Source organism: Pararge aegeria, chromosome 9, assembly GCF_905163445.1.
Source record: "Pararge aegeria chromosome 9, ilParAegt1.1, whole genome shotgun sequence".
Taxonomy (NCBI): domain Eukaryota; kingdom Metazoa; phylum Arthropoda; class Insecta; order Lepidoptera; family Nymphalidae; genus Pararge; species Pararge aegeria.
Window position 1 is genome coordinate 4179216 of NC_053188.1, and position 18734 is coordinate 4197949.

The window sequence follows — 18734 nt, forward strand, 5'->3', positions numbered from 1 at the left end:
GACAGTCGATTACTGTCATGAAACGTCACAGATGCTTTATCTGCCTAAAACTTCCACCTTGCCTTTTCCAAGCTACTTGACATTGACAAAGTACATTGTGCTGTTTTGGCACTACGAAAAGCCATAAATCAAAAGAAGAAGAAGAAGAAGAACTTCCACCCTAACTTTCTCCTGTAAATCACAGATAATCAATCTTAGGACATTGCAACCAAACATTTTAGTAAGAAAACCTTATAATACGAATTACATAATTATTTGATATATTTGAAATACCACAGGAGGTAAGTACCAATCTTAAAAATTGTATTGCAATCCATCATCATAATTTCTAAAAAAAAAACGAATATTTTAATGAAATCAGACTGAGTTACTGTAAGTAGTAGTGAAATAATTTAGCAAACATGGTAGGTAATTACAACAAAAATGCAGTATTTTGGATAAAAGTTACTAGGTATCTATCCGATTTCCTACCCCTATGAATTTAAATTATGCCACGTTTTCAGTTTTATGCACCTCCAAAATAAAGACCGACGGACAAAGTTGAAAATAAAAAAATAAAAAATCCCCGACTTTCAATATACTGTACATTATTCTTCTAGCCAAGCCCTTACATTTGATAATTGATACCCTATATTATGTATATCTATATATATATAGGGAGTTTTAAATAAATTTTAATTTCCCATTTGGTGGTTTTAGGTTTCTAATATTTCATAGTGTATAGTGTTCTACTAGTCAAGCCCATTCTTTTGATATCCAAATTGAGGGAGCTGTGAAAAATATCTAATCCGCTAGTTATTTTGTGGCAGTGGCCATCTTGGACCGTTATTCATCAAACATTGCTAATAACACTCCCTCACACACTAATTCACCTTTCAAAGAAAGAAAACAAAATCGAATTCGGATCACCCGTTCGTAACATGCGATGTCACAGACACATACCACAAACACACACACTCTTGTAACTTACAAATAGATCTCTATCTACCATTATTTCAGTCTGAAATAAAACAGTTTTCCTCACTGCAGAATGTAGCTTTTTTATATGAAAGAATCTTTCTCAAGTTTTTAAACCAGGTGAGATTTCAGTCATAGGCTCACGTGTAGTGAAACAAAGATAAAGTATAAGTAAGCAACTTCTTTTATGGTCAATAATTTATTTTTATTTTCGCTGAGAGTCATCATTTTCTTGTTCCGGTTCCGGGAGCATGTACGCATTTTGTGGAGGGAACATCCAAGGCTTCGCTCGGTATTCTGGTGAAACGATCGTTATCGACGGTTCTGGTAGTTTTGGTATTGGCAATAAAGACCTATATTGGTTCCAATGAGGACGTATGAAGAACACGTGTCGATCGTGTTTCTCTTGCAGTGGTCGGAAGTTCCGTATAATCGGTTCATCCCATGGATCCCAAAGTTTTCGGAACTCTTTCATCTAAAAATGAACAGTTTATTCAGGTATAGTTATTTGAAGAGCTCGCAAGTTATTAATATTCAGATAAAATCTACATGTCCTGTTTCTATTCTATTCTGTCCGTCTGCATACGTAGTCGCCGACCTACCTCAAGGGACGTTGTAAATTCCTAGGTTCCTTGAGAGAAAATAGTAGGTAATATGTACGAGAACAGAGCCAATTTCCATAGATATTCAGGTTCCTTTACATACGAGCTGCAACGCTGTGGAATGCTCTCCCTGACGAAATTCAGCGCTCTCAATCTTTAGCGCTTTGTAAATTCCGTGTAAGGACATATTATCTGTCGCTATAAATTATTAACTGTTATTTTTATTTATTGCAGTTGTACTTCTTTTGGCGCGTTATGGAAAAATGATTAGAGTAAATTTTTACGATGCGCGCGCACACCGTCACTAAAAACCGACACCATGAAGTTAGCTATAAGTTTTGAGAGTGTAGATACACTTTAAATTGTCAAAGTCTGCGGGCTCATTCCGGTGATTTAATTGATTCAATTTTACAAAAATCTCAAATTTTAATGTTGTGTGAAACTTGGTTGTCCGATAATGAGTCTATTAGTATTCCCTATTTAATTATGTTTATTATATTAATTTCTTTAACTATGTAGAAATACTTTTTTTGTGATATTTAGATACACTTTATTTAAATCGATAATGCATTATAATAAAACTTTCAATGTATATACCTTTTTTCTATTGTTAGTGTCCTTTTTAACTACAAACTTAAAATAAACGTAAGATTTAATTTTTGAACAGATTTTTATCTTGTTGCGCCAAAGAAGTATAACTTCTAACGCAAAACGTTCCGTTCGAAAAGTTAGCCTGGCCACTATTAGTGATAAGGTCGCCATTTGATTTTTTTTTTTACCACTACAAGTAAGCCCTTGACTGCAACTCACCTGGTGGTAAGTGATGATGCAGTCTAAGATGGTAGCGGGCTAACCTTTTGGGAGTATGGTACCCCTAATGGGTTACTACGCGACATCGCGCCGCACCAGCAATTTAGTGTAACCGCTTAGCGGCACGTCTTTATCAGTAGGGTGGTAACTAGCCACGGCCAAACCAGACCAGAGAAAATTTAGAAATTATAAATTCCTAAAATTGCCCCTGCCGGAAATCGAACCAGGGACCTCGTACTTAAATTCACAGCGCTCACCGCTGCGCCAGGGAGGGGGGTTATCTTCTTCAAGCTACGACTTAATTACCTACGTAACAAGAACGTTGGTACCGAACTTTAATTGAAATCTCACCTGTTCGAACGAGGCGAACAAAGTTATCCGCGGAACAAGCCACCTAACTACGCAGCTCTCTCCTTTCACATTAGTCAAACTTCCCCAGTACAGGAAGTAATCTTCGTAGAACATTGGCAAGAGACGTGACAAAGGTAACGGCCCGATACGTGTGTGTGTTTGTGCTTCTCGTATTCGTGGAAACCCTTCTATTATCCATTCAAGACGCTCGTCGGGATTTACGCCGTACTAAAATAAAGGATGAAGATTAGCAATATTTATTTCGTAAGCTGCACACCCACGCGGCGTAATGTCTACGTGAATTCGATGCGCGTTTAAGGAGATGAGTAGTAGGTACCTACTGCAAATCTAGGTTTAAGGATCCAGCCCAGTGGCTTCGACATAATAATAATAATAATATTTATTTATTTGCCAAATTGTGGGTACATAACAAGAACACATTTCATTAAACAGACCCTTCACAATCGACTGTCACAGACAGTGTGCAAATGTTTATAAAAGTAAAAAATAAAATATAAATTACATTACAATTTAAAGAATCAAAATACAGAATCAGATTTTTGTGACAGTCCGAAAGTTTATTGTACAAAGTAATAGCCATACAAAATGAATTGTTTGAGAAGACAGCCAACCTTTTTGCTGGTACCCAAAATTTATATTTAGGATATGGGATATGGTTTTACTTTCGGGGGTATATTTTGGTAAGTATGACCCATCACTACACACTACACTATATCATAACAGAATAATTAAAAACTAAACTAAATCAAAAAAAAACTTACACTAAATATTAATATGCAATATAGATATAAAAAGTTACAAATTAAAATTTCTGCGTCCAGGCAGCCCTACGTGGAGTTTAATATACAAATTGTTAATCGGAGAGTCGTATCGTCGTATTTTATGTTTATAGAGGAGCGCTTGACTGCAGCCACATCTGATGGTAAATGATGATGCAGCCTATGATGGAGCTCGCTTGCCTAGAAGATGCCTATTCATTCTTGTTTTGAAGGTACTCATATTGTAGGTATTGGGGAAAACGGAAGCTGGAAGGGCATTCCAGATCTAAACGGATCGTATCAAGAAACGAAGATGCAAAGCGCTCTTTGCTTCAATATCTTTTTCATCATCACCATATCGACCCATTACCTATAGAGCACGGGTCTCCTCCCACTATGGGAAGGGGTTAAGGCCGTAGCCCTCCACGCTGGCCCAGTGTGAGAACATTATGTAGAACTCTCAGGCATGCAGGTTTCCTCACGATATTTTCCTTCACCGTCGAAGCAAGTGATATTTTCAATTACTTAAAACGCACATAACTTAAAAAAATTAAAGGTTGGATGGATGGACGTGCTGGGATTAGAACTCGGCTCCCCGAAAGTTAAGTCGCGCTCCTACCCACTGCGCTATCACCGCTTAACCTATTTAGATAATGTTCATTGCGTATATTTGGCTTCGAAAACAGTAGGTACATTTTGGTGACAAATTCAGTGAAACATTACTGTTTACCTGAAACTTTGAACATGCAAATTATTTAGCTTTTATTCTTCACCCATTAAAATAATAAGTTGTGTTATTTATAATAGAAGAAGAAACTGCAGACGGTTTTTCTGATTGCTACGTAGTGATTCCAGTTACTCTCTAATTGATACGCCTGGAAGCTTGGATATCATGAAATAGCGATAGGAAATAAATTGCCTTTATTGTTTCAAATCGAAATATTATCATTTGGAGTTACGGGAAATAAGTAAGATATCGAGTTGATACTTGTTTTACAGTTACCTTTGACCGACAAAACGAAATGTTTCTAACATGGTCGGTCTTCTATGGAAAAAATTACCTACACTTTCACCACCACAACACAAAAATATAATGCTATTCTTATCAATATTTAAAACTAAATGGTTATACGTTATATACGATGAAGTAAAGTTGTATTGCCTCAAATAAAATCCTCACTAATACTTCAATGCGAAAATTTGTTTGTTTATGACTATAATTATTTTGGTTATATACAGGGTTAAAAAAAACCAGAAAGCTATCGGCCTGTAATTGTTAATATTAAAAATAACAACTTTTGTTGTACAACCTTTTTTTATAACTCTATAGTTGGTGGTATATTAAATATACAATATTTTACATAGATACTCTACTTATAACTACCCTGTAATGTAACATCGGAAACAGCGTGCGAACCACGACTGTCGTGCGTGCTCGCAGCGGTTTCACAACAGGGACATGTATTAAATTTCACAGAGTAATTTCACTATACATAAATAGCATGTTTTTTTGTATAACTTAAATAAATACTGAATTTCGTGTAATACTGAATTCCTTGTTAGTTTAGAGTGCTTTCAGGTGTTTTTAATAAAACCCGGTATAATTTTTTTTAGGCCATCAAAACAAAAAAAAGTTAAAATGAAAAATGTCACGTAGAATTTTAGATTGTGTTTTAGTTTCAACACTCGGAAATAAAATCCTATCATATCACAATCACGGTAACAGCTATATTAATGCCTTAGCCTGAGTTCTTAATTTTCGTAAAAAATAGACAGAGAAAGATAAATTATACCTTGATAATATTACAGATCACCACAACACCGTCAGGATGGCGCATCGCCTCTTCTTGTGTTATGTATTCAGCTCTGAAGAAAATTGCCTGTGAAATATAATAGTTTTAGTAGTGTTTTGTGACAGAGCTCGTTTGGGGAAAGTACTACAGCTCTGCTTATTTATTCAAAAAAATTCAAAATTCATTTATTTCAAGTAGGCCTAATACAAGCACTTTTGAAACGTCAAGTCTGTCCGTGTGTAGTGACTCTACCACCGGTTCGGAAGGCAGATTCTACCGAGAAGAAGCCGGCAAGAAACTCAGCAGTTGCTCTTTTCCAACATCAAAAATTTACATTTTATATTTTAACATTCATTTTTCTATCTTGTGAGAGATGAAAGCGGAGCCGGATGCTTCCAAGCAACCTTGTCATTAAGAAACTCATCAATTGTATAATAACCTCGCTGTAATAAATGTGTTTTAACACATTCTTTAAACTTATGCATTGGTAGGTCCAAAATTACCTTAGGAATCATATTATAAAAGCGTATACTCAATCCCACAAATGACTTCTGCACCTTTCGCAGACGATATGCAGATGTCACTAATTTATGACCATTTCTTGTAAGTCGACTGTTTATATCCACTTTTTGTTTATAAAGACTAATATGTTGTCTTACAAATACTATATTGTTATAAATGTATTGTGAGGCTACCGTAAGTATACCAATTTCTTTAAATTTTTCACGGAGGGATTCACGTGATTTAAGTTTATATATTGACCGTACAGCTCTTTTCTGCAATATGAATATAGTTTCAATATCAGCAGCTTTGCCCCATAATAAGATCCCGTAAGACATCACACTATGAAAGTACGCGAAGTAAACAAGTCTTGCTGTTTCTACGTCAGTAATCTGTCTAATTTTCCTGACGGCGTAGGCAGCCGAGCTTAGTTTACCTGCTAGTGTATCTATATGGGTACCCCACTGAAGCTTACAATCCAAGGTTATGCCCAGAAAAACTGTGGAATCTTCCATTTTTAGTGATTCTCCATTTATTATTATATTTTTATTAACTTTCTTTACATTTGGTAAAATAAATTCCACACACTTAGTTTTTTTTGCATTTAAAAGTAAATTATTGACAGTAAACCAGTGCGACACATGCACACATACATACACGCACGGCATAGCACGGCTTACATCGTCAGAGATTTATTTACGCTATGTTCAGTTAGGAGGGCGTGCTTGCCGGTGAAATTACAGGCACGTTAGGGTTTCAGGTTGGTGGACACACGGCAGCACTTTGTAGGACCGTTTAAAATAAGAAAGACCAACATTGAGTTTTTTTTTTATAATTTTTATTATTGTTTTTTACCTACAGTCGCTATTAGACTGATGTGAAAGGCATATACTAATTTCGGCTTCGACTGTAAGAGAGCCGTAGCTTAATTGGAGAAAGCGCTCAGGCCGCGATTGCCAGAGGGTCGCAGTTGAGTTCTTACAGCTTAAAATTAGTAGGTTTTTGCGAGATAAAAACTACCTATTTGTATAAAATATATGCGTATATAAATGGTTAGTTGGATAGACGATCTACTAGGACTCTACCGATGCATAGAGTATCACTTATACCTACTCGATTTTGAGACCTCTTTCTATTTAGAAATTTAAGGTCCTGTCTGCATCTATAATATTTCAGTAGTCTCTGAAGTCAAAACGTATGTTCAATAGAAATATCATCCTTAACTCCTAGGTAATATATGGGTTTAAAGCGACGCCACGTTATATCAAGTCATTTTGCAAGCTTCTGTGTATTTAGTTTCGCTTGACTGTAGAGTTTAGTTGTTACTAAAGCTTGGAAGGTAAATTTGAAATACTTACCGGTTTCCGATTGTGCTGAAATTTTGCATTGCTAAAGTGAATCGGACGAACTTGCAATATTATTATGGAATAAATCCTTCTTTGAATTTTTTATTTTTTATGCCTGTTTAAAATGGTATCGACTATATTGCGAGAATGGCTGTTACTATGCGGTTTATTGCACGCTCTATTTGTTCGAAAATAAATTGTATTATACGGAGAACTATTTTGGTACCGATTTTATTGGATAAAGAGTTGAGATGACTATTTCTCCACGATTGGTTCTAATCTTGCTAAGGAAATACCACAAAGATACCACTTAAAAAATACGAGTACACTTCCACGTTACTACGATAGCACACTCCACACATTTGATCCAGCCTCAGAACCAGAGGTTATTAAAATAATTATAGACATGGATTCAAATACTAGTTGCGGAATTGACGGCATAAGCGTAAAAGATATCAAATGTGTAAAAAACTTAATACTAAAAAATTTAACGAAATGTATGAATAAATGTTTAGAACAAGGTGTGTTTCCGGACAGTTTAAAAGTCGCTAAAGTGACACCAATTTACAAATCGGGTTCCAAAGCAGATCCAGGAAATTACCGGCCTATATCGGTTTTACCGGTTTTATCAAAAATTTTAGAAAAACTCATCTATTATCGTCTCAATAACCATCTTAATAAAATAAATTTCTTTTTCGAACAACAATATGGTTTTCGCCCTAAAAGTAACACAGTGTCAGCTGCTATGGATCTTGTTACTAAAATAAGAACTGCATTAGATAAAAAACAAATTGCTCTGGGTATATTTATTGATTTAAAAAAGGCATTTGACACAGTAAGTCATACAACATTGTTAGAAAAATTAAATGAAATAGGAATAACAGGTTCGGCATATAAAATCATTGAATCGTTCTTAAATAATCGAAAACAACTAGTGAAAATAGGAAATTTTGAACGTAGTCCTGCAGTGTTGAGTTATGGCATACCACAGGGCTCTATTTTAGGGCCTTTCAATATTATGTCGATTATAATAATTGATCGATCGATTTTCTTTTAGTAAAATACGTTCAACCCCCTTTTTGAGAACCCGCACGCCAGAAGCCTTGGTGACCAGTACTGTTGTTACACTGCTTTGGAATCACCATGAAGTTTAATTTTGTCGGGTCGTCTCTGTCAGCGCCACGTGCTAATGCCCGAGGGTCCTAAATACGACAGCAACGGTCGCTGGTATGTGCCTGAGCATCGCCTGGTGGCGCGTCATCTGTACGACGTGACGCCGCGCCCACGCCTCCTGCTGCCGCGCTGCTGTAACTGCTGCAAGAAATCTGTTCTGGGCTGCGAGTAGACTACGCTGCTACTACTTCATAGTTCCTAATACCAGTGCAGTATTGATAAGCTTTGTAACTATAAAACCAATAAAATCTGTTGTGGAACATCCGATGGAAAAGTTTTATCAGATTATGTGCAAGTAAATATCACGACCCATTACCGGCCCTACAAGGTCCGGACTTTTCTCAGAATGAGAAAGGTTTCCTTCATGCTGGTCAGGTGGATAACCTTTGAAAACATTATGCAGGTCTCTCTAAAACTTGCGAAACCGATGTATTTGACGGCCGAGTCGCTGAGACGGCCGTGGGTTCGATTCCCACAAATGGAACATGTTTGTGTGATGAAAATGAATGTTTTCCAGTATCTGGGTGTTTATCTGTATATTATAAGTATGTATATCATTAATCAGTCATCTTAGTACCCATAACACAAGCTACGCTTACTTTAGGGCTAGATGGCGATGTGCGTAATATATGTATTAAACAAAAAAACTTTTAGAACCCCCTTATATAAGGCTATTACAACCGGAGTGCCTCGCTAATTCAGCCACGGTTCTACTCCCGATGAGTACCGATTTGGAAACATGCATTCCTAACAGTTTAAGCTAGTGCTACTGCCATCTAGTTAAAACATTTCAGTTTCAATCAGCTTTCAAGGTGTTAATGTTATGAGATATATCTCTTTGAATTAATAAACTGTAACGTCAGTACTCACTCGCCGATCCGCCCAATGTTACCAACTCACGTTATTTATTGCGCGCATTTATTTACATTAATGCACAAAACTTCCATTGCACACATAAACAGAATAACAAGGAATGTTCGTGCTTGTGTGTCCATTGATTGTATTTGACGCAATAAGAGCTTGATTAGGTTTTGATTCAATTAAAAGCTTCTATCATAGATAAGTACATACATGATTGTCAGAATCACTTAATAAAATGATATCAAAGTAGTCGAAACTAAAACAACAATACTGCACCACACTTCACTTTTTATCAGAAAGAATCATAGAATAGTACCATTCTAGAAGTTTATGAAAATGCGCCGTCGGTGTACTTAACTTTGATTATAGTTTACCTATGATCTGCGAAACCGATGTATTTGACGGCCGAGTCGCTGAGACGGCCGTGGGTTCGATTCCCACAAATGGAACATGTTTGTGTGATGAAAATGAATGTTTTCCAGTATCTGGGTGTTTATCTGTATATTATAAGTATGTATATCATTAATCAGTCATCTTAGTACCCATAACACAAGCTACGCTTACTTTAGGGCTAGATGGCGATGTGCGTAATATATGTATTAAACAAAAAAACTTTTAGAACCCCCTTATATAAGGCTATTACAACCGGAGTGCCTCGCTAATTCAGCCACGGTTCTACTCCCGATGAGTACCGAATTGGAAACATGCATTCCTAACAGTTTAAGCTAGTGCTACTGCCATCTAGTTAAAACATTTCAGTTTCAATCAGCTTTCAAGGTGTTAATGTTATGAGATATATCTCTTTGAATTAATAAACTGTAACGTCAGTACTCACTCGCCGATCCGCCCAATGTTACCAACTCACGTTATTTATTGCGCGAATTTATTTACATTAATGCACAAAACTTCCATTGCACACATAAACAGAAAACAAGGAATGTTCGTGCTTGTGTGCCCATTGATTGTATTTGACGCAATAAGAGCTTTATTAGGTTTTGATTCAATTAAAAGCTTCTATCATAGATAAGTACCTACCTTATATTGTTTTCTAATACATGATTGTAAGAATCACTTAATAAAATGATATCAAAGTAGTCGAAACTAAAACAACAATACTGCACAACACTTCACTTTTTATCAGAAAGAATCATAGAATATTACCATTCTAGAAGTTTATGAAAATGCGTCGTCGGTGTACTTAACTTTGATTATAGTTTACCTATGATCTGCGATTCATCACAAATTACTATGTTAGAAAAGAGTAGAGAATCTTTCTCTACTAAAACTCATTTTAATAGTTTTCTTGGTCCAAAATCAGAACTATGATTTATGCCACAATAAATTACTGTAATTACTTGCATTTCACCAGGATGCTGTTGTCTATCAACCGTATGTTCACTGCCTTCCATCATGTTAGCTCCCCAATGAAAGTGTGCCTGTGAGAATACGTGCTTTTCTAAAAACGGCCCGCCTTCCAAATATGGTCGCTCGGTTCTCCATTTTGCTCCCAAGATAACTAAGAAGAAATTAAATTCGTTGAAAGATAAAAGTATCTAACAATTAATTGTAATGTAGTAAAACTTTGATTAAGATACAATCGTGCCAACCTGCATTGTAAATTGCAGATACATTTCTTGAAATTGCAGATAAACGAGCACCACGAGTACTACATAAACCTTAATATGATTTGTATAATGGCCATAGAGAGTGATTGTAGCCTAGTTGTTACCACTTCCCTACGCACCTTCAACTTCAGAGTAATAAAGATTTTCAATTTAAGCCATTAAATGTCAGTTGCTTTTAGGATTAAGGAAAACATAGCTAGGAAACCCGTATGCCTGTGAGTTCTCCATAAGGTTTTACTTACTTACCATAAGGTTTTACTTGTAAAGTCTACCAATCCGAATATGGCCAGCGTTGTTTTTTTTATAATTATTACATATAAACAGAGCACCTGTGGTGTAGGTGTTAATAACTTCGAGCAAGACGTTAAGGAGTGAGTTTTGGTCATTATAATTAACATATGATAAGATCATTGCTTTGTGACATGCATGCTTGCCACCAAACGGTAGCCTAAAGTTAATAAATAAAAACAATTGATAAGGGCGCCAACGTGGGGGATTGAAGTACTCGATCTTATTGAATATGAAATGAAACGATATCATGATGATGATGATGATGATTGATCGAAGTTTTTCTTTAAAAGGATTGATAGAGTGTAAGTTGATAAAGAAATCCCTATTAAATTAACCTGTATACCCCGTATTTGTCAGCTTAATTTTGTGTGGGTAGATATCAAAATTGTACCAAACAAGATCAGGACAAGTATATTTTACAGCACCGGTTATAGACACATCAATCGGAGACGGGAGATTCCCTTCCAATTCACTCCAATAATGAATGTGTTCCCGAGTTCCGAATGGTGGTACTTCTGTCTTCTCCTCTACAGGTATTAATTCTTCGTCTTCTAATGAAACAATATTTTTGTAAGTCAATTTGTTTATTCTTTTTCCTGACAAATCAATATCTATTTCATACTATGGAAATTCAAATTGTGCTCTTTCTGTAGTATTGATACTTACCAGTTTGAGATACCGCTACTTTTATCATAATCAGAATATTTAAATTGCACAAAAAATTTAAATACAACGGTTCAAAATAAATATGGTTCGTTATTACATTCTAGATGACAGTGATAAATAAAAACATACAACCAAAGAGGATAAAATCAGTATTAAAATAAATACCAACTACGGATAGTAATAGATATCACACATTTATTAAAAACCTTTTGACATATTACTTGTCAAAGCAAAGTGAATAACACTGAGGAATTCGGAAAAAAATAAATCAAATCCTGATTTTATTATATTGCAAAATGAGTAAGAAATATAGGTCAATTTTGTGCCAAGATTCAGTCGAACCTGACCATGAACTGCTGGTATGGGAAAAATGGATAAAAATTAGAAAAGATGAAACGGGGCATTTAGCCTATAAAACGGGTAGAACAACTGGAGAATTGGCAATGAATCTTTGCGAAAAAGTCCGGGAGAAAAAGGAAGAAAAAATTGTATTAGAGAATGCCCAGATTAAGCAAAAGGTGGGCGTGAGAGGTGCGTTATGGGACCAACCTGACAGGCTAAAGCAACAATTTTTTGGTCAGCCTGTGTATGAACTACAAAGAACTAGAGTTGAACTAGGTAATCCAAAAATAATTCAGCATATTGGTGTTCCAAAACACATACAAGAAACGGAAAAAGGCATATTAGGTTCTCAGAGAAAATTATTTACAAAGTTAGATGCGGAATACGAGAGCTATAAGAAAAAAAGAGAAAAAGATTTAACGAAAATAATAAAGAAAATTGATCCGTACAGGTTAGCTCGCTACTTGAATTTTTAATGTTTGTAATGTCAATGTCAACAAGTCATGATTTTGGTTTGCCCTTTTTTACAGATCTGATTTACAGGAGTTGATAGTTATTGGCAGTAAACCTAAACCACCCCCAAAAGAACTCCCACCACTACCAAACATAATATTATCATCTGACGAAATCTCTGAAGAAGTACTATGTACAGTTTATGCAGTCAGAATAAATGATACGATACTTTTTAAAGAAATACCTCATCAAACTCTTAAACATCTAGAAAAACTCAAAAATGATTACGGCCGTGATAAATGTAACTCTTGGTCTTATTATTTTAACTGTCCTGTAAGTAGAGTTGGAAGAAGTACACTTTTTCTACAAAATCTCGGTACTGTATCACTCAGATATTGTTGGAAAAAGATTACACGAGCAAACGCAGATGACTCACCTACTCAGGTTTTCTTTTTTAATAAAAATGAAAATGTTATTTGTCCTGGACAGTCACAAGAAGTGTATTTCACTTTCATGTCCAATACTCCTGGTACTTACGAAGAAAGCTGGGAGTTAGTATTTTTGAATATTTGTTTTTTTGATTCACTTGAAAATCAACTTATTTTAAATTTTTATGCTGATTCCGTAGAAAATCTAGCAAAAATTAAAAAGAAAACAGCAAAGTTGGAAAACCTCATTTATGCGAATGTACTCATAAACATTGCAAGAGATTTGCTTGCAGAAATTATACTGAAAGCTACCAGTATTGAACCACAAATTTATCCTTACGACAAAATTATTTTGGAGGCTGATATTTTTGTTATGAAAAACCCTGCATGTTTTTATCACCAGACGGAAGTTATGAAAATGAAAGATATGTACACAGAAATGATCCCGGGAGAACTTTGGGATCTGTCAATTAATAGTTGGCGTACCGCAATGATGAATAAGGAATTCAATGAGAGAATGAAATATTACGAGTATTTGCGGCTTGCACATAGAGAATGCTTAAAGCCGTGGTATGAAAATAGGGATCTACTTACAGAGAAGTATATAGCAGTTAACCAAATTTTAGGACGATTAGCTGATAAGTTAGATGAAGAATATTGTCGTATTACTGAAATGTATTTCGATATAGATCTAGAGCCAACAGTGAGTTCTACTTCTCAGCGAGAGAAGTTATTGTTTTATTCCAGTTCCTCTATTGTTCATCACATACTTTACTTACGCACACATGAGTATCTTGGAATTGCTACAGAATTATGTGCTGGTGTGCTAAGCAGTTTAGATTTGAATCGATGGGTTAAATTTGATTTTTGTAAAACCTAAATTATTTTTTATTGTTGTAACATATAATTAATATGGATATTATTTTGTTTACAAGTAAACACTTAATTATGTTTTGTTTTATATTACAATACAAGTTAGCCCTTGACTGCAATCTCACCTGGTGGTAAGTGATTATGCAGTCTAAGATGGCAGCGGGCTAACCTGTTAGGAAGTGTGGCAGTTATATTTAACACATACCCTAACCGGTTTCTACGCAAGATCGTTCCGGAACGCTAAATCGCTTAGCAGCACGTCTTCGTCGGCTACTTTCGTTTCTCTTGCCAAGAAGCCACATGGGAATTCGTAAGAACCAACGATTATTATGGCCACTATAATTTAATGCTAGCAAAAATAGGAACCATAACAACATTATAATTATCTAAGATGATGCTGATGACAATATTAGTAAACTTAAAAAAAAAGACGTGCCGTCCAGCGATTTGGTGAGCCGCGTAGAAACTGATTAGGGGTGAACGCTGAATAACTTAGACTGTATCACAACTTTCTACCGGATGAGTTATCAGTCGAAGGCTAACCTGCTATGGAATAGAAGGTGCGCGGCACAAGATAATTACGTCTACCATTTTTTCGTTGGGTAAACGGCACGGAATATATATTATATTAGTTAATTTTATAAGTTTATGTATTTATTTTTATAAATTTAAAACGCAAATAAAAATTTTCGGAACCGACAGGATTTGAACCTGCGACTCTCTGGCAATATTAAAACATGTACTAATTACGAAATCGACAGTAGGAGAGCCGTAGCTTCATTGGATAAAGCGCTCAGGCCGCGATTGCTAGAGAGTCGCAGGTTCAAATCCTGTCGGTTCCGAAATTTTTTATATGCATTTTAAATTTATAAAATTGATAATTCCTCAATTGTAGGTAAAAACACTAATGAAAATTATTAAAATTATGTATTTATATCGTTATATCATAAATATATATATATTGTACCACCTACCAAGCTTCCATAGTATTTTCTTCTACGCCTCTGGTTGCCTGAAAGAGATCGCTATATAAGACCACAAAATTGTACCTTCTAGCTTTCCCCCCGATGTCGTCGAGCCCTGGGGCTCTTCTCATGGCGAGCTTTCGCGCTCGCCCCACTCCCGCGGTCACGCCGTAGCAACCCCTCAGGTGGTTATCGGCAAGTGTCCTTCCGAAAAAGCAAAAAAGCAACCTTCTAGCTTAACGCTCTATTATGTTTGTACTTTGTGAATTCTCTGTGTGTGGTGTACAATAAAAAGTGTATTTATTCATTCAATCATTCTATCACGGCTAGCGTAGGCAGGAGATAAAAGTTATATCCATCGTTATTTTCATATTTTCGTTTCCACCCACCACAGCACAGAATTGAAGATGTTTACTCCAGTTTTGTTACTTATATTAGTTGTATTTTATTTCCACCAATGCTAATAGAGTTTATAAAACTGTGGGAGAAGATACAATTTTGTTCTTTCTCTGGGAAGAAAAATGTCTCTTGCTAACCGTGCTGGGTAGGCATAATTATTAATAAAGAGTCGCGTATGTTCGCCGGGTGATTTTTTTTGCTGTCATAGTCTCACAGAGTTTTTTGATTTTTTTTTGTAGTAAACAAAATTTTTTTTAGAGTATATCAAATTCAAGTTTTTTTGTCGTTTATAAATTACCTTAGAATTATATTATATATAATCTTCCTAGAAATAGTTCAACGGTTACATACCACGATACATATTGTTACACTTTAGTTTATTTAATGAAACACGTAAGCTAGATAGTATTACAGATTATTTATTGGCACAACAGGATTTCTACCATTTACTTAATATATAAGAATTTAGGTGGGTTCTCGCACACTCATAGGATTCCCGTATCCGGCACTTAACACCACTTAACTTGCACTGTTGCGGAGAGTAGAGGATTCCCGTATCCGGCACTTAACACCACTTAACTTGCACTGTTGCGGAGAGTAGATGGAACGTAGAGGACCAACAAGACAGCCGAAGTATTATTCCGCAGCAGTAGGTGGGAAAAACCCTGAAATCCACAGAACCAGACATTTCACTAATTGTCTGATTTTGCAACTCGACTGCAACATCGCTACTGACTATTGATGTGACAATCTCAAGCATAGCAAGTGTCAAGCAAAGATCTAGATGAGGCAGTCCAGGCAAAATCAACAGGAATATAGAACAATTCGTTTTAGGTTAATACAATGATTGATATGTAGGTACATTGATTATAAATTACACAGTTGTAGGAATGTTGTTCTATTAACAAATACCGAACTACTCAATTAGGCATTTATTAATTATTATATATTTTAGATAATCAGTGCTTACATTTTATTATACTAGGCTGTGGTAATCAGAAGGGTTACTTTAGCATAAGGCAGCGTAATTTCAATTAGCAATTTAGCGGAGAACACAGTACACCCTTTTGGTTACGTATAATGACTCAATAACTATAATCTAATTACTATTAACTGAATTACTTATTAAACAAGAGTTTAATATTATAATGTTGACAAATAACAAAAGACTAAAGGCGAACAGTAGGCAAGTGAAGGTAAGCATTATATTGTTATGTTCGTTTGTAGCATGGAAAATTCTAGATATTAACTTAACTTAATCTTAGATCTTACAACACTTACCCAATCCGGGGTTATTTAGCACTATACTAAGGGCACAAGACTTCACACGAACTAATTATTATCAAGTTCAATTTGTATGTATTTGGTAGGAAGATTATAATTAACGCGTCCACCTCAGCCGTGAATCGCGATTACTTATGCACACTCGTACTCCCCTCTGCGCGGGAGTGCGCGAGTTGCGCGGGGGAAGGGTCGTAGCCGGAGTGTTACATACCCCCCTTTTAAGGATAGGATTTTACCTAGGTACAAATCCGCTACACTTATGTACTCAAGGTATCTATAGATATTATTCTTTAGAAGCATCATTCAACGTAATTTCTAAGTTTTAAATCCTTAATGTGCCAAATTCCTAAATTATTACCGTTACAGTCTTCAAGTTCGTAGACTAAGGGGGATTTTTTTGAAATTATACGACATTTTATAAATTTAGGGGCCAGTTTTTTTGCAAAACGATTATCTTTATCACTTTGGTAATATGTCCTTTTCCAGACGACATCACCAACATTGAATTCAACCGCTTTCCGACGTAAATTATATTGAGTACTACTTCTTGAATGAGCTTTTAGCAAGGCTGATTGGGCCTTATCGAAGTATTTATGCAAGTTACCAAGATTTTCAGCGTACTCATCGCGAGGTGAGAATATTATATCACTTGTTAGATCTTTATCAACATAGTAAGATCCGCAACTGACTAATTCGCGACCGAATACTAGAAATGATGGGGTAAAGCCAGTTGCTTCACTAACAGAACTATTGAGAGCAAATTGTATTTTAGGTAAATTCTTATCCCACGAGCGATGATAATTTTCAACATAAGATGAAACTGCAACCATAATAGTCCTATTATATCTTTCAACTGTATTTATTTGTGGTGTATATTTAGGCGTATAACGAACATTAGGAATATTGTAACTAGTAAATAAAGCTTTAAGCACGTTTCCAGTAAATTGCTTTCCATTATCCATTAAAATTGTGCTAGGAATTCCATGAATAAGAAAAACATTATCTTCTAGAATGCGTGCCATTATTTCAGAGGTAGCACGCTTTATAGGAAAAAGCATACAGTACTTGGAGAAACAGCAGGTAATGACAAATATGAACGAATTCTGTTTACGTGACACTGGTAATGGACCTATAAGGTCCATACTAAGCATTTGAAAAGGCCTGCAGCATTCTTTTGGTTTGCCCATCGTACCTAAGGTAGGGTGATTAGGATGTTTATAAGCGTTACAAGTGTCACAATTAAGTACAAAGTTGGTGACATCACGGTGCATATTGGGCCAAAAGTAATTCAAACTTACACGTTTCAAAGTTTTATAGACACCAAGGTGGCCAGAAGTAGGTTCAGAATGGTTTTTATGGATTTTTTCAGTCCTGAGTTCTGCCGGTATAACTTCCTTCCACTGGAATTCTCTAGTTAAGGGGTTTAGGCTTTTAACGTATCGGTAAAGTTTATTATTCGATATGCGATAATTTAGAAAAGATGTTGGAGAATTTAGAGTACCATTATAAATATTCAGATACCAGGGGTCTGATGTATTGGGGGGGACATTTTTACTAGAACTTTCATTTATTACAGCTATCGGCACAGAACGCGAGAGGCTGTCAGGAACGACATTTTCAGAGCCCTTACGATGTTTTATTTCAAAGTTGTAAGCAGATAACCGAACACCCCAGCGAGCTAGTCGACCGGTAGGATTATTTAAATTTAAAAACCATTTCAAGGAAGCGTGGTCTGTATATACTATGAATTTATGTCCGTTTTCTAAATAGCATCTCCAATGTTCGATAGCAGTAAGTACGGCTAAAGCCTCTCTCTCAGTTGCACTATAGTTGCGTTCTTGGTCGTTAAGAGATTTGCTCATATAAGCTATAACTTTCTCATTACCATCCAAAGTTTGCGTAAGCACAGCTCCTAAGCCAAAATCACTTGCGTCTGCGTGGACTTCGAATGGTTTTGAATAATCAGGGCAGGAAAGTACTGGTGCAGTCACTAGACATTCTTTAAGTTTTTTAAACGAACTCTCTGCTTCAGGTGTCCAACAGAAGGGTGGAGCATTTTTCTTTTGAGATGTTAGCTTATTTAAAGGTGAGGCCAAGGCGCTAAAATTAGGTATAAATCTTCGGTACCACGATGCGGTACCGAGAAATCTTCTCACTTCTTTACGGTTGCCTGGTGTTTTATAATTAAGTATTGCTTCAATTTTTGTTGGATCAGCATGAAGTCCTTTGCAGTCT

At 35.8% G+C, this 18734-nt stretch overlaps 2 protein-coding genes and 1 long non-coding RNA gene across 3 annotated transcripts; 1 reads left to right on the forward strand and 2 right to left on the reverse strand.

The window, feature by feature from the left end:
• Positions 1-1162: 1162 nt before the first annotated feature.
• Positions 1163-11827, reverse strand: LOC120626446 (carbonic anhydrase 3-like). Its single transcript, XM_039893972.1, has 6 exons — positions 11756-11827; positions 11515-11640; positions 10529-10689; positions 5293-5379; positions 2721-2948; positions 1163-1432 (listed from the first exon to the last, which is right to left on the reverse strand). Exons 1-6 carry the CDS (start codon positions 11781-11783, stop codon positions 1163-1165), a joined length of 900 nt encoding a protein of 299 aa, XP_039749906.1. The 5' UTR covers positions 11784-11827.
• Positions 11828-12051: 224 nt separating this feature from the next.
• LOC120626447 (MYCBP-associated protein-like) lies at positions 12052-13858 on the forward strand. The gene is made up of 2 exons (XM_039893973.1): positions 12052-12548; positions 12628-13858. Exons 1-2 carry the CDS (start codon positions 12052-12054, stop codon positions 13856-13858), a joined length of 1728 nt encoding a protein of 575 aa, XP_039749907.1.
• A 1755-nt stretch (positions 13859-15613) lies between these two features.
• On the reverse strand, positions 15614-16915 carry LOC120626571. Its single transcript, XR_005658861.1, has 2 exons — positions 16497-16915; positions 15614-15880 (listed from the first exon to the last, which is right to left on the reverse strand). It is a non-coding gene; the product is annotated as an uncharacterized LOC120626571 (long non-coding RNA).
• Positions 16916-18734: the final 1819 nt, after the last annotated feature.